Genomic DNA, 13461 nt, shown 5'->3' with positions numbered 1-13461 from the left:
AACCCCTGCATTACATATAATAACAAAAGTCTTGAGTCAGGTGTTAAAGAACCAATGAAAACTCAAAGCTCCAAAGAACACAAGCTCTGTAATTCTATGTATATAAAATGCAAGGTCATCTACACTGACAAAAAGCAAGTATGTGGTTGCCAGGTGCTAGAGAGATGAACTACAAAGGAGCACAAGGGCTCTTGTGGGTGACACGAATGTTCTGTTATCTTAACTGAGCTGGGTGCATAGAACTGTGGAAACTTATCAAACGGTACACTTTAAATGGATGAAGCTCATCATACTCACACGCATTCCCCTTGAACCTGATAAGAAAACGAATTACAACTCAACTTAATCAAACGTTTGATGTTATTTAGACATAAACGGAAAAGTTATGCAAATGACAGCAGTTTTAGAAGAGTGGAACCAAACTGGTTTCCCTCCTTCCATCTGATTAGCTCTCAGTTATCTACAGTCACTGCCAGATACCAAGTACAGGTAAAACCTCAGTTCAAAACTTTTCCTAGCCCCACGGCCATGCTATCCAATCCCTCATCCCCTCCTAACGACCTCCAGGTTGCTCGCTCTCTTCATCTGTATTATGGGAATAATATTACCTACCTTGCTGTTATACAAAACACTCCACATTCAGCAAGAGCTCAAAATAGTTATTATTTGCCTTAGTCATTCTCTACACACTTATGCTCCTTGAAGGCAGAGTTGTCTCATTTGACTTTTCATCTCTCTCAGTGTACCTAGCGTAAGTTACAACGAACAGTAGGCCCAGAGTATGTATTTCTTCAGAGAAATGTCTGTAGCACCTAGAAATTCAGATATGAAGAAAACACTTTGCCACAAGTGAAAGTCAGAATTGTCACCATAAAGACACAAACTTTTCGCGCCATTTGAAAAGAAGGATCACTTATGACTGAAGCAACTACGGAACAGGTCTACGAGGGGACACTGAGCTAGGTGAAGTCTGAAGGGGAGAAAGGGAAAGGTGCATATCCACTTCCCTAACTGGCAATTATAAATAGTGCGAAATAAGTCCAAGAGAAACATCTTCAATAGTGACATGTTAAATTCTTAACAGTGAAATACTACAAAAAGGTCCAAGGCAAGCAAAACCAGGCTCTGCGAGCAGAAGAGGAACCTTTTCTAAGGACTTAACAATTACAGCCGTGTTCCAGTACCATCTGGCACACGGTCTAGAAGTTCAAGATGGAGTAAGGAGGGTTGAAGGACAAAAATCAGAAGACCTGAATTTCAAGATCCCGGTGCCGTTAACACTGGGCAGTAACCCCGAGGATTCTGAGGGCGGCCACCTGCCTGCGAAGCGGTGTCAGGGACAAGTATCACTACCGTTCCAACTCTTAAGTCAGAGGTGGTCCAGGCAAAGGCACGGCAGCCCGCTGGGGCCCAGCTGTACTAGAAGGGTTGCTACCGGCTGAAAGCAGCACAACGGCGGCCTACGCCGCCCTCCCGAGCATCCCCAAAGCCAGCGTAGTCCTGAACTGCTAAACCTTGTCGCCGGAACTGATCTGGAGTCGCGGCGACTGCAGGAAACACGAGTTTGCCGCCTTCCCAAGTCTCAAATGTTAAGCAACCCCAATGCCACAGAGAAAGCGCCCTGCGGTTTCCATTTGCTCCCCTGCCTCCTTAGCAGGAATGGAACGTGAGGAACCGGCTTCCCGCTCCGCCCCTGGCAGGGCCGGGCGGCGCTCGGGGCTAAACCCAGGGGGCGGACAAAGCGACCTCTGGCCACACGCTCCACACAGACAAGGAATGATGCGGGCGTCAGACCCACTCAGGCCCTCGCACAGGCGGCCAGAGGTCTTTGCCCGGCTCCGCAGGGGCGGCGTCAAAGGGAGACGGGGAGCCCCGGGAGACAGTGGGCGGCCAACCTCACCTGCCGCTTGTTCATTCGCCGCACATCGTCCAAAAAGTCTAGAGACAGCATGGCGCGGCCGGCGAGGGGCACACGAGCAGCGGAGAGGGCGCGAAGTGACCAGCGGGCGGAACGGCTGGCGCACCGGCCGGGCTCGCACTGGACGGGACCCCGTGGCGCCCGCACTTCCGCTTCCGGGGCGGGAACCGGCGCTCCCTTCTTCCCTCCCTCCCCGCCCCGCGCGTCGCCGCGGAGAGCAGACAAAGGGATCCGCGACTCTCCTAATTGGGTCTCCCGGCCTTGTTTCGAGGCAGGAGGGCGCTCCCACGCCGAGCCTCGCCTGCCGAGAGCCCACCGGAGCCCTGTGCCCGCGCTCAGCCCCGGCCCCTCCCGGAGGCGGTGGCCCGGGCTCCCCGGGAGGCCGCCCCACGACCTCCGGAAGGCGGGCTCTCGCGCACGCCCGGCCAATCCGGAGCGGGGCTCCGGCATCCCGGCGGCCGCGGCGGCCCTGGAGTGGCCGGCGGCTCCCGTCGGGCGGCGGGTCTGGGTGTGGCCCTGGGCGTGTGTGACCAGGTCCTGCCTTCGCGGCTGGGGCTGGTCTCCCGCGCTGCGGGAAGTGGCGGCTGAGGTGGTTTCATTAGCCGCTTTACAGGGAGGCTAGGAGCACCTTTCGAAGCACTGCCTGAAACCTCCCGGGAGTTAGGAGGCTGCTGGTGGAGGAGGGAACAACCGAAGAAGGCTACAGTGTGATGCGACCGCCGGGGTGCGGGGTGTCAGGAAGTCCCTGGCTCCCCCGAACGTGACCTCGCTAACAGGACCTGCCCTCCCCTTGAACTCTGCCTCCTGCTTTTGCTACCTTGGGCACCTGGATGCGACCCTCCTCTCGCTGCCCCTGACTCTCAGGCTGCTAATATGCACGGCGGACGAGAAGGACCAAAGCTGGCTCTTACCTGTATTTTTCTATCTTTTTCAAAATACTAATCTCACGTTAGAGTGAAGGATCTACTGGAACTTTTTGCACTCTCTTTGCAAATTCTTTACTTCGAAAATTATCTCGGAATAAAAATTTAAATATTTTGGAGGACGGCTGTAATGAAAATGATAGATGATAAATTTGGGGGAGGATGGAAGCCTCCTAGGCTGCAGGTGGGAATGTGAACTGAGACAGCCATTTTCGAAAATGGACTGGTAGTTCCTCAAAAGGTTAAATATGGAGTTTTTAATCATATTAACTAGCAGTTCCACTGCTAGGTATATATCTAAGAGAATTGAAAACATATGTCCACGCAAAAACGTGTACATGAATATTCATGACATCATTATTCATAAACCAAAATATACAAATAACCCAGATGTGCATCAACTGATGAATGGATGAGCAGAATATGGTATAGCCATACAATGCAATATTGTCAATAAAGAGAAATACAGCAATATGGATTGAACCTTGATAACATTAGGCTTAGTGAAAAAAAAAGTCAGTTATAAAAGTCACATATGTATGATTCCAATTATATAAAATGTCTAGAATAGTCAAACTGATAGAGATAGAATGAAGTGGTTGCCTAGGGCTGGGAGGCTTGAGAGAAATGGGGAGTGACTGCTACTGGTTAGGAGGAAAACGCAAAGGGAGACTGAAAGGGAGAAGCAGACTGATGTGGGACTCCATCCCAGGACCATGGTTCATGACCTGAGCCAAAGGCAGATGCTTAACGGACTGAGCCACCTAGGCGCCCCTGGTGTATGAATTATATCACAGTAAAGCTGTTATGAGAAAGAAAAAAAATTTTTGACGTCTTGTTCACTGTTAAATTCCCAGTGGCAAACATACAACCTGGCACATATTAGGTACCCAATAAATATTTGTTGAATTTAAAATATGTGTATGTGTATGTATGTGATGATCTCCCACTGCTGCCTGTAGGCACCCCATACTGAGTAAGTTGAAAGATGAATTCCTGATTTCCCCAAATTAGGAAGGCCTGTGGAAGAAAATACCCATAGATTCCATGCGGGCAGGGACCTGGTCCACCCCTTTATCCCTGGCTCTCATAACAGTGCCAAATTCATAGCAAATACTTAATAAGTATTTGTTAACAAATGTTGAATATGGAGTCTAAGCTAAATTCTGGCTAGTAGAGTGCTTGGCCTATGCTTGTTAATGTTGAACTCAAATCTAAAGATAAGGCCCTATAACCATCTAAATGGGTATGAGCCTCAGTCAGTCTTCACATTGTGAAGAGAAGATCCGGAAGAGAAGCACAAAGTTCTGGGAGCTTCGGATGTACCAGGAGTCAGTGTAGTTGGGGATGTTCAAAGGGACCTCAGAAGAGAAAGAACTTTTGATATATGGGAAAAATTGATTTGTTATATGGGTCAAGTTGGCAGGTGAAAAGGATATACCCAGTGGAAGGAATTGTAGAAATAAATGTATCGGGGCAGGAAACTGGGAAATGTGTTTGGAAAATCCAGTTTGATTTTCCAACTTTGCCTATAACTAGTTGGGTCTGTAGGTGCTCTTTTGCCACTGAGGAAATCTGAGCGTGCCTAAGACATCATGTGTTGGATTTGCAGAATTCGTGTTCAGGGCCACATTTAGGTACTGCTCTACATCTGAAATCTTACACGTCCATAACCCACTTTCTGATAGTTACTGCTTTTTTGTTTCTCTGTATGTTTTAAATTAAACAAATAATACATGAGTACATTCTCATCATAAAAGTTAAAATAAGACAGACAATCCAGCCATTCCACTTCTGGGTACATACCCAAAAGAACTGAAAGCAGGGATTTAGGGGCGCCTGGCTGGCCCCGTCGGAAAGGCAGGCAAGTCTTGATCTCAGGGTCATGAGTTCGAGCCCTGCATTGGGTGTAAAGTTTACTTAAATAATTTTAAAAATAATTAAATAATTAAATAATAATAATAAATAATTTTTTTAAAAGGCAGGGTCTTGAAGAGATATCTGCACACCCATGTTCATAGCAGCATTACTTAAATACCCAAAAGGTGGAAGCAATGCAAGTGTCCATGAAGGAAGGAAGGAAGGAATAAACAAAATGTGATATAAACATACAACAGAATATTATTCGGTCTTAAAGATAGAAGTTTTTCTTTTTTAAAGATTTTTGTTTATTTATTTGAGAGGGAGCAAGAGAGAGAGCCCAAGCTGGGGACAAGGGGCAGGGGCAGAGAGAGAAGGAGAAGCAGACTCCCTGCTGAGCAGAAAGCCTGATGCAGGACTTGATCCCAGGACCCCAGGATCGTGACCCCAGCCACAGGCAGATGTTTCACAAACTGAGCGACCTAGATGCCCCAGTCATTTTGCTCTTCAGGTTTAGGTTGTGTTGGCTCCATAGTTTGTCTCAGCTAATGTTCAATTATTAGGGTGTAGTTAATCTAAACTAATGGGTTGTTTCACAACATGCATTGTTTATTCACATTATTCAATGTGAAATTTCATTGTGTTACATTTTATTTTACATTTGCAAAAATAGATCAATAACTCAATTAGTTAGTGGAAAGTTAATTAAATCAGGATGCTGAATGCTTTTAAACTCGGGGGGGGGGGGGGAGTTATAAGTGAAACAATGACCAGGAATCCAGTGTAAATAACGGTATAGTGTGACTGACTGTGCTGGGGCTGGGCAATCCACAAGCGTGATGAATTATGATGAGCTTCTGAAAAAGAAAAGGGCTAATAAGAAATACGAGGAGCCTCTAGGACGTATGTTTTATTAAACTGGTAATCTATTTCCCCCGGTTCCCAGTACATTAGGTTATGAAACTTGACCAAATAGTGGCATAAAGCCAATGAAGTCTTAGTGCCATTTTTTTTAAAGATTTTATTTATTTATTTGACATATAGAGATCACAAGTAGGCAGAGAGGCAGGCAGAGAGAGAGAGGAGAAAGCAGGCTCCCTGCAGAGCAGAGAGCCCGATGTGGGGCTCGATCCCAGGACCCTGGGACCATGACCTGAGCCGAAGGCAGAGGCTTTAACCCACTGAGCCACCCAGGCGCCCTCTTAGTGCCATTTTTAAGAAAAGCTCAGTGGCCAATCTGATAATCAAAACCAACTTTCTAGAGGAAGAGAAGCCCACAAAATAATGCTTCTTAATAAGACACTGATAACACTTACCCCTAAAGATAAGAAAAGTGGTCAAAACTATAAAGGCATCCTTTAAAGTTGCACTTTTCAGAGCCAAAAGACTGGCAGGTATATTCTTGCCAAGAAGTTTTTAAAGTCAGTCATAACATTAATGATAAACATGCAGAGTAAGAAAGGTAAATAAGCTTTTGGCAAAATTCCTTTATCAAAAGATGATGTTGGGGGAAAAAAGATACTGTTGGACATTGCATAATATCAATGGCATACAAAGTAGATGAGCACATCGTCTGGAGTTGTCTGGGGCTACTGGAGAAAGTCATCCAATCATGTGAGACCCTGGAAACCTATCTCAACACATTCCCCTCATTTTCATTGATCTGATGACTTAGTTGCTTATTTCTGCATAAGAAATTACCCCCAAACTTAGTGAATTAACACAACAAACTTTATTTCACAATGTCTATGGATCAAAGATTTGGGACCATCACAGCTGGGTGGTTTGAGCTCTAAGTTGTCCATGACATTATAGTCAAGCTGTCCAGAGGGGCTGCAGTCTCATCTGAAGACTTAACTGAAAGATGTGCTTCCACACTCCACTCATGGGGCTGTCGGTGGGTCTCAATTATTCTCGGACTACTGGATGGAAGCCTCAGTTCCTTGTTGGCTGTTGAGGGAGACTCCAGGTCTCCCTCAGTTTCATGCCATCTGGGCCTCTGTTTAGGGCAACTTACAACACGGCAGCTAGCTTCCATCAAAGTAAATGATCCAAGAGAGAAAGAACCAGGTCAAGAATCAGATTACCAATGCATCCTGTTTTTGCACTGAAATTTCTGCCTCTCAGAAAACCCTTCAGTCCCAGGAAAAGCAGGATGGTTGGTGACTCCACCAAGACAAAATTTGCAGGGTCTTTTTAAAAGATTTTATTTATTTATTTGACAGACAGAGATCACAAGTAGTCAGAGAGGTAGGCAGAGAGAGAGAGAGAGAGAGAGGAGGAAGCAGGCTCCCCACAGAGCAGGGAACCCGATGCGGGGCTCGATCCCAGGAACCCGGGATCATGACCTGACTGGAAGGTAGAAGCTTTAACCCACTGAGCCACCCAGGAGCCCCTGCAGTGTTTTTTTGAGCCTGATCTCTGAAGTGACATATCATTATTTCTTCCACATTTTGTTCATTAGAAATGAGTTCAGTACAGACTCAAAGGGAGGGAATGAAGTTCTACATTTTGAAGGAAGGCATTTATCAAAGAATGTGTAGGCATATTTTAAAAACCATCACATATGGAGTCCAGTTTCATGGTGAAAAGAAAATATTGCAGAGAAACTAAACTTTCTAACTTACTCCCTACCCAACTTATCTGCTCCCATAAACATTGCTTCCTCCTTTTCTCTCCCTCCATCAGTGAAAGAGGCATCCCTCCTCCTGTGTAAATCTACCCTCTTCCACCTCCTCAAAACCATTCTCTCGTTCCCGCAATTTCTTCCCATTAACTTTCTCTTTTCCCAGCATCTGATCGTATTCAAATAGATCTTACAAAATTTATATGCTGACTGTTTTATGGTGGCATAATACACAAATAGTAAAATGTGTAAATAGTGTGTGTATACAGCTTGATAAATTTCAACAGACAGACCTACCCATTCATCATCTATATCCTTCTTTAGTTCACTGAATACTGGTTTCTGCTCCCAACCCATGGCCGAAAGCCATAAAATAGCCTCTTTAAATCCCGTTAGGTCCATTGGGTCCCCTTTCAGTTTCAGGTCCACTGTCTCCTGCCTCTCTGGTCTGTTGTTCTCAATCTCCAACATGGACTCTTTAGCTTACTACTTATAGAGGAATCCTGCACCCCTTCTCACTCTGCAATGCCTCTGGGTGATTTTTCTCGTCCTCCCAACTTCAACTACCTTCTCTATGCATTCATCTCTCCAATATCTATAGCTCTGACCTCCTCCTGGATGTCGACTTTTATATCAACTCCTTCTGGACATCTCCACTTGGATGTCCAACAGACACGTCAAGCTCCCTGTGCTCCAAATGTCACAGCTCCCCATCCTCATTACTCCCCACTGAAGACCTGTTCTTTCTCTTACATTTCAAATCTCTATAAAAGGCACCACCTCGGGGCACCTAAGTGGCTCAGTCAGTCAAGCGTCTGCCTTCGGCTCAGGTCATGATCTCAGGGTCCTGGGATCGAGCCCCGCATTAGGCTCCCTGCTCAGTGGGGAGTCTGCTTCTCCCTCTGTCTCTGCTCTCGCACACACCTCCCTCCCTGCTCGACTCATGCTCTCGCTGTCTCTAACAAATAAAATCTAACAAATTTTTTTTAAAAAAAAGGCCCCACCCAATCACAAAAGTAATTGCCATCCTTGATTCTTTCTTCTTACTCATTTGTCAAATCCAATTAGTCACCAGGCTTGTTATTCTACCCTCTAAATGTCTCTCTTATTCATCCACTTTCTCCAACCCCACTCACCACCTTGGTTCATGCTACTTATCCTGATTGTTGCAATGAATTCCCAACCAGTCTTTCAGCCTGTAGTCTCGTTCCAAGTCTTGCCTCACTCTAATCTCTCCTCTGCATTGCAACCAGAGTGATTTATTCAAACCATCAATGTGATGATGTTACTTCCTTACATAAAACCTTTCGGTAGATCTTCCTGACTTTCAGGATGTGGCCAAATTCCTTGGCATGCTACAAAAAGCATTTTGTGTTCTGGCTCCTGCCTACCTCTCGTGCTGGTCTTACTCTCCTCCTGTTTGAGAGTATATAGTTCCTTGAATGCCGCCTGTTCTCACTTAAGTGGAAGTTGCTTCCACTGCCTGGAAAGTTCTCCATCTCACCCCAACACCTTTTATTCCTCCTTGCCTTTCAAATTAAGCTCATGCCTCATGTCCTCTGGGAAGCCTCCACTGTACTTCTGCAAACTCACCATCTAATTATGTGTTTGTTGCTCTCACCAGACTGTGAGTTTCGTGGGAGCAAGGGCCTTCTTACCCCCAGAATATTACATGAAATAAACCTTGGCAAAAATTGTCAAATGAATGAATGGAGATGTTAAAGCCTGGGAGGCTCAGTCTGCCCAGAGACAGGTGGATCAAACCAAACTCTAAGGTTAAGATTATCTTCATTCAGATTACTGGGGATGGTGGCGGCCCATAGTGTGTGCTCAAGGCTGAAGGAGGATTTTTTGAAGTAAATAGCAGAAGACATAACCCTAGTCCTTGAAGAATTTTTAGTATCATTTGCAGCAGAAAAAAAAAACCAAAACAGGGGCACCTGGGTGGTTCAGTCAGTTAAGCATCTGCCTTTGGCTCAGGTCATGATCCCGGGGTCCTGGGATCGAGCCCCACCATTGAGCTCCCTGCTCAGTGGGGAGCCTGCTTCTCCCTCTCCCTCTCCCTCTCCACTCATGCTTGCTCTCTCTCTAAAATAAATCAATAAAATGTTTAAAAAATACAAATGAAAATAAAATCTCTCTTTATGAAAGCAAACAAGTTAAGGGATAATTCTCAGCCTATACAGTCTCTAGAAAGTCAAGAGAGGAGGCAGAATTTTGCAGGTACCATCAAAGGACACTCTGATCTGTATCTGAAAGGAGATTTCCAAGGGACGCTGGGCTAGAGTTGGGCCAGTCTAGCAGTGTAAAAGAGAAAGCATACTGTCCAGCACAAACTAGAAATGGGGTGAGGTGTGGGGTGCTTCCTTCCCAGGAGCTTACAGTCTTGAAGAACAGACAGATTGAGCAAGAAATAATTGGGATGAAAAGAATCCGGTAGGAAGGAATAGGACCCAGAGAGATTAATATAAACTGGATGGATCTGGAAAGGCTTAATGAAGTTTCCCTGCTGTTGTTAGAGTGGAAACAGTGTGTCTTGGGAAAATAATCAGATATTTAGGACAGGCGATTCCAGACTAGATAAAGACATAAAGCTTAAGGCATTACATTTTCCAAACGTGGAAGTCTGCCATGCTATTTTCTCTGCTCGCTGAGCTGCCAGTCTTCCCAACATATAAGTCTTTTAGACCCCATCCATCACAATGACGTGTCTGGTATTTTCTTTCACAGATAGCCTGCTGGTCTGCCCGAAGAAAGCTTCTCCTTCTCCTTCTTCTTCTTTTTTTTTTTAAGATTTTATTTATTTATTTATTTATTTGACAGAGAGAGAGAGACAAAGCAAGAAAGGAAACACAAACAGGGGTGGGGGTGGGAGAGGGAGAAGCAGATTCCCGCCAAGCAGGAGCCTGATGCCGGGCTCCATCCCAGGACTCTGGGATCATGACCTGAGCTGAAGGCAGCTACTTAACAACTGAGCCACCCAGGTGCCCAAGGAAGCATCTTCTTATAGAGGTTAAGTCAGACCCACCTGTTTTATTTTATTTTTTTAAATTTAATTAATTTATTTATTTGACAGAGATCACAAGTAGGCAGAGAGGCAGAGAGGAGGAAGTAGGCTTCTTGTTGAGCAGAGAGCCCCATGCGGGGCTGGATCCCAGGACCCTGGGATCATGACCTGACCTGAAGGCAGAGGCTTTAACCCACTGAGCTACCCAGGCGCCCCACCGACCTGGTTTTAAATCACATAACCGCTCACTAGCTGCATGATTTTGGGCCATGACTAATTCTCTTTTTTTTTAAGTTTATTTTTATTTATTTAAGTAATCCCTGTACCCAGTGTGGGGCTCAAGTTCACAACCCCAAGATCACGAGTGGTATGTTTTTCTGACTGAGCCAGCCAGTTGTCCCAGGATAACTCTTTTTTTTAAAAGATTGTCATATTTTTAAAAACATTTTATTTTTTTATTTGTTTGTTTATTTATCTGAGAGAGAGAGAGAGTATGGGAAGAGGTCAGAGGGAGAGAGAATCTCAAGCAGACTCTGTGCTGAGCGTGGAGCCCTTTGTGGGGCTCGATCTCACATCCCTGAGATCACGACCTGAGACGAAATCAAGAGTCGGATGCTTAACCAACTGAGCCACCCAGGCGCTCCTAAGTTAACTCTTATTTTATCCTCAGTTTTCTGGATGTAAAGTGGGAATAGAAGATCATTTTCATCATTTGAATATTAAACGAGATAGTAGATGTTAATAGAGTCGTTGGATGACAAATGGCAAGTGGACAATGGATGTTAATAATTATTAAGAACAAGAAGTGGGTTCAAACTTATGTCCAAATGCTCAGAAAGTCAATCTGTTATTAGAGCTGAACCCTGGTCAATCACTTCGGTACAAATCAAACATGTCTACCAACAAAGGCAAAGTTGACTCCATTAAAAACAAAAAACAAAAACAAAAAACAACTATTGAAAAAACCGTGATCTTACCGTTTTCTCCTTGACCTTCCCCATGAAGGAAGTGGTGGGTAGAAGGAGAAGGTTCTTCTATAGCCCTGCCAGGAAGGGAAGTGGTCCAGGAATATCAAGGCAAACTAGGGCACAGGCCACCCTGAGAGCTTCATTCTTCCCTGGGGTCACTTCCCCAAAGGACCTATGTGGGTTTGCTGGGAGGACACATCCATCCCAGCCTCCCTTGGGTTAGGTCAGGGGCTAAAGAAATGAGACTCTCCGCCCACCAACCCAATGGCTATGGACATCAGAGAGCCTGGCTTTTAAAAGATGCAGCAGCTCTGTGTCACATAGGGTGTTAAGAAGAAGTCTCATTCCCCCAAATTAAAGGTTCCTTCTGTGCAGAGAGGTGACCAGAGCCACTCAAGTCTTCCTGGGAGGTTTTGGGGGGAGTTCCCTTAAGAAATCCTGGACAGCTGCAGAGGCAGCCTTCTGAGTTGGTATGTGTGTCTATGCAGTGGGGGTGGGGAGACACCAGTTTCCTGTTTGGACATTCTGCCTTGGCTCAAAGAAGAAAGGGACCATGCTGTTGGTTCTATAGGTTCTTAGGAGACAGGCTGTTGTCAATGTGGAGGTCCTACAGGGGAAGGGTCAAGCGTGGGGACAACCTTCGCCTCTCTCCTCTAACTAGGGCTTCTATCTCCTCCGTCGCTGATGCATTGTCTTTGGGGCTTTTGCATTTGGTAGTTAATAATAGGGACACTGGAGGGACTCCACTTTTAGAAAGGCTCTGTCTCTGCTGTTTCTCTGCGAGGCCCCATTTATTCATGTTCTATATTTCACTTTGCATCTGAATAAACCAAAGAACCTAGGTTCCCACTCCAAAGGGAGAAGCAAGAAAGTTAATCATTTTCTGAGTTTGGTCCTCGGCCCCCAAACACCTGATCACATCCAAAAAGTACTGGATCCCAAACGTTCCAGGACATTAGGTTTGAACAAACCCCATCTGATGCCGGCATTGACACCTCTTACCCTCCACGAGTTATGAAATAACACATGTTGTTCACCTCCTGACACTTGCCTTCAATCAGACCCTACCTTGTATTTCTGAAGGAACACGTACCCCGAACCGCTTTCCAATACCACCTCCTGAACCCACGTACCGAAGAGGCTCCCTCTCCTCTCCTGACTCAGCCAGGCACTTTGCCTGTTATACTCTGTCCCTTACGTTATTCGATAAACTCTGCTCTCCCTTCCTCCTGGCTTGCATTTGATTTCTATCCTGCGCATAGCCAGAGACCCTCTTGGCTGGTCCTGCGGGACCCCCTCTCAGTCCTCAGATCTGGCCTGCCTACATCAACCTGATGGTTTCAAGGATCCTTTGGGAATCTCTTGAGGCACTGAATCACCACTGGAAATGTGGTTTGTGTAAATCTGGATTTGAATATAATGTTCTCTTAATGTGACCACATTCAAAAATACGATCATTAGCAATCATTTATACATGCACTCAAGAAATAAGAAAACATTCACCTAAAGGCTGCTATGGAGCCTGTCTTTAAGGTACTGGTGCAAAACCCTGCATGATTTGGCCACTCCCTCCTTCATCAGTCTGATCTGACATTCCGTGCTAATCCCTCATCCTACCATGCTGGCATCTGCAAACAATTGTAGCCCCAGGATATGGCAGAGGGGTTAATGAAGCGAGCTCTGCAGCCAGACCATTCTACCCCTTCCACACTGTGTGGTTCTAGACAAGTCACTTTATTTTTAAAAATATTTTATTTATTTATTTGTCAGAGAGAGAATAAGCATGGGGAGCAGCAGGCAGAGGGAGAAGCAGACCCCCCACTGAGCAAAGAGCACGATGTGGGGCTCCATCCCAGGACCCTGGGATCATGACCTGAGCAGAAGATCCACGCTTAACCTATGGAGCGCCCGAGGCATCCCGACAAGTCGCTTTAATTTACCTCTCTGTACCTCTTTTCCTGTACATAAAGATAGTGGGATCGAGGGGTCTTATGGAGCTAAAGTGCGCTCAGAATGTAAACCATGAGAACAGTGCCTGCCTGACACTTAATAAATAATGATCATGCTTATCATCAGAATCTCCTTCCATCTGGAGACCTGACAATCCTACTTCTTCTTCCAGACCCTGCTAAAGCGTCATCTGCCATGGGAAGCCTCCG

The 13461-nt window shown here is 45.7% G+C and overlaps 1 protein-coding gene across 1 annotated transcript in view; it reads right to left on the bottom strand.

Annotated features, from left to right (window-relative positions):
• Positions 1-2270, bottom strand: part of SEC11A (SEC11 homolog A, signal peptidase complex subunit) — a 39574-nt gene extending 37304 nt beyond the window's left edge. The window contains exon 1 of the mRNA XM_046009845.1: positions 1901-2270. Coding sequence (XP_045865801.1) covers positions 1901-1951 — 51 coding nt within the window. The 5' untranslated portion in view covers positions 1952-2270. The remainder of the gene's footprint in view (positions 1-1900) is intronic.
• Between the last annotated feature and the right edge of the window lie 11191 nt (positions 2271-13461).

The sequence above is a fragment of the Meles meles genome, chromosome 6 (genome assembly GCF_922984935.1).
Source record: "Meles meles chromosome 6, mMelMel3.1 paternal haplotype, whole genome shotgun sequence".
NCBI lineage: Eukaryota > Metazoa > Chordata > Mammalia > Carnivora > Mustelidae > Meles > Meles meles.
Note: the sequence above shows the minus strand (reverse complement) of the source record. Positions and strands in the feature narration are given on the sequence as shown.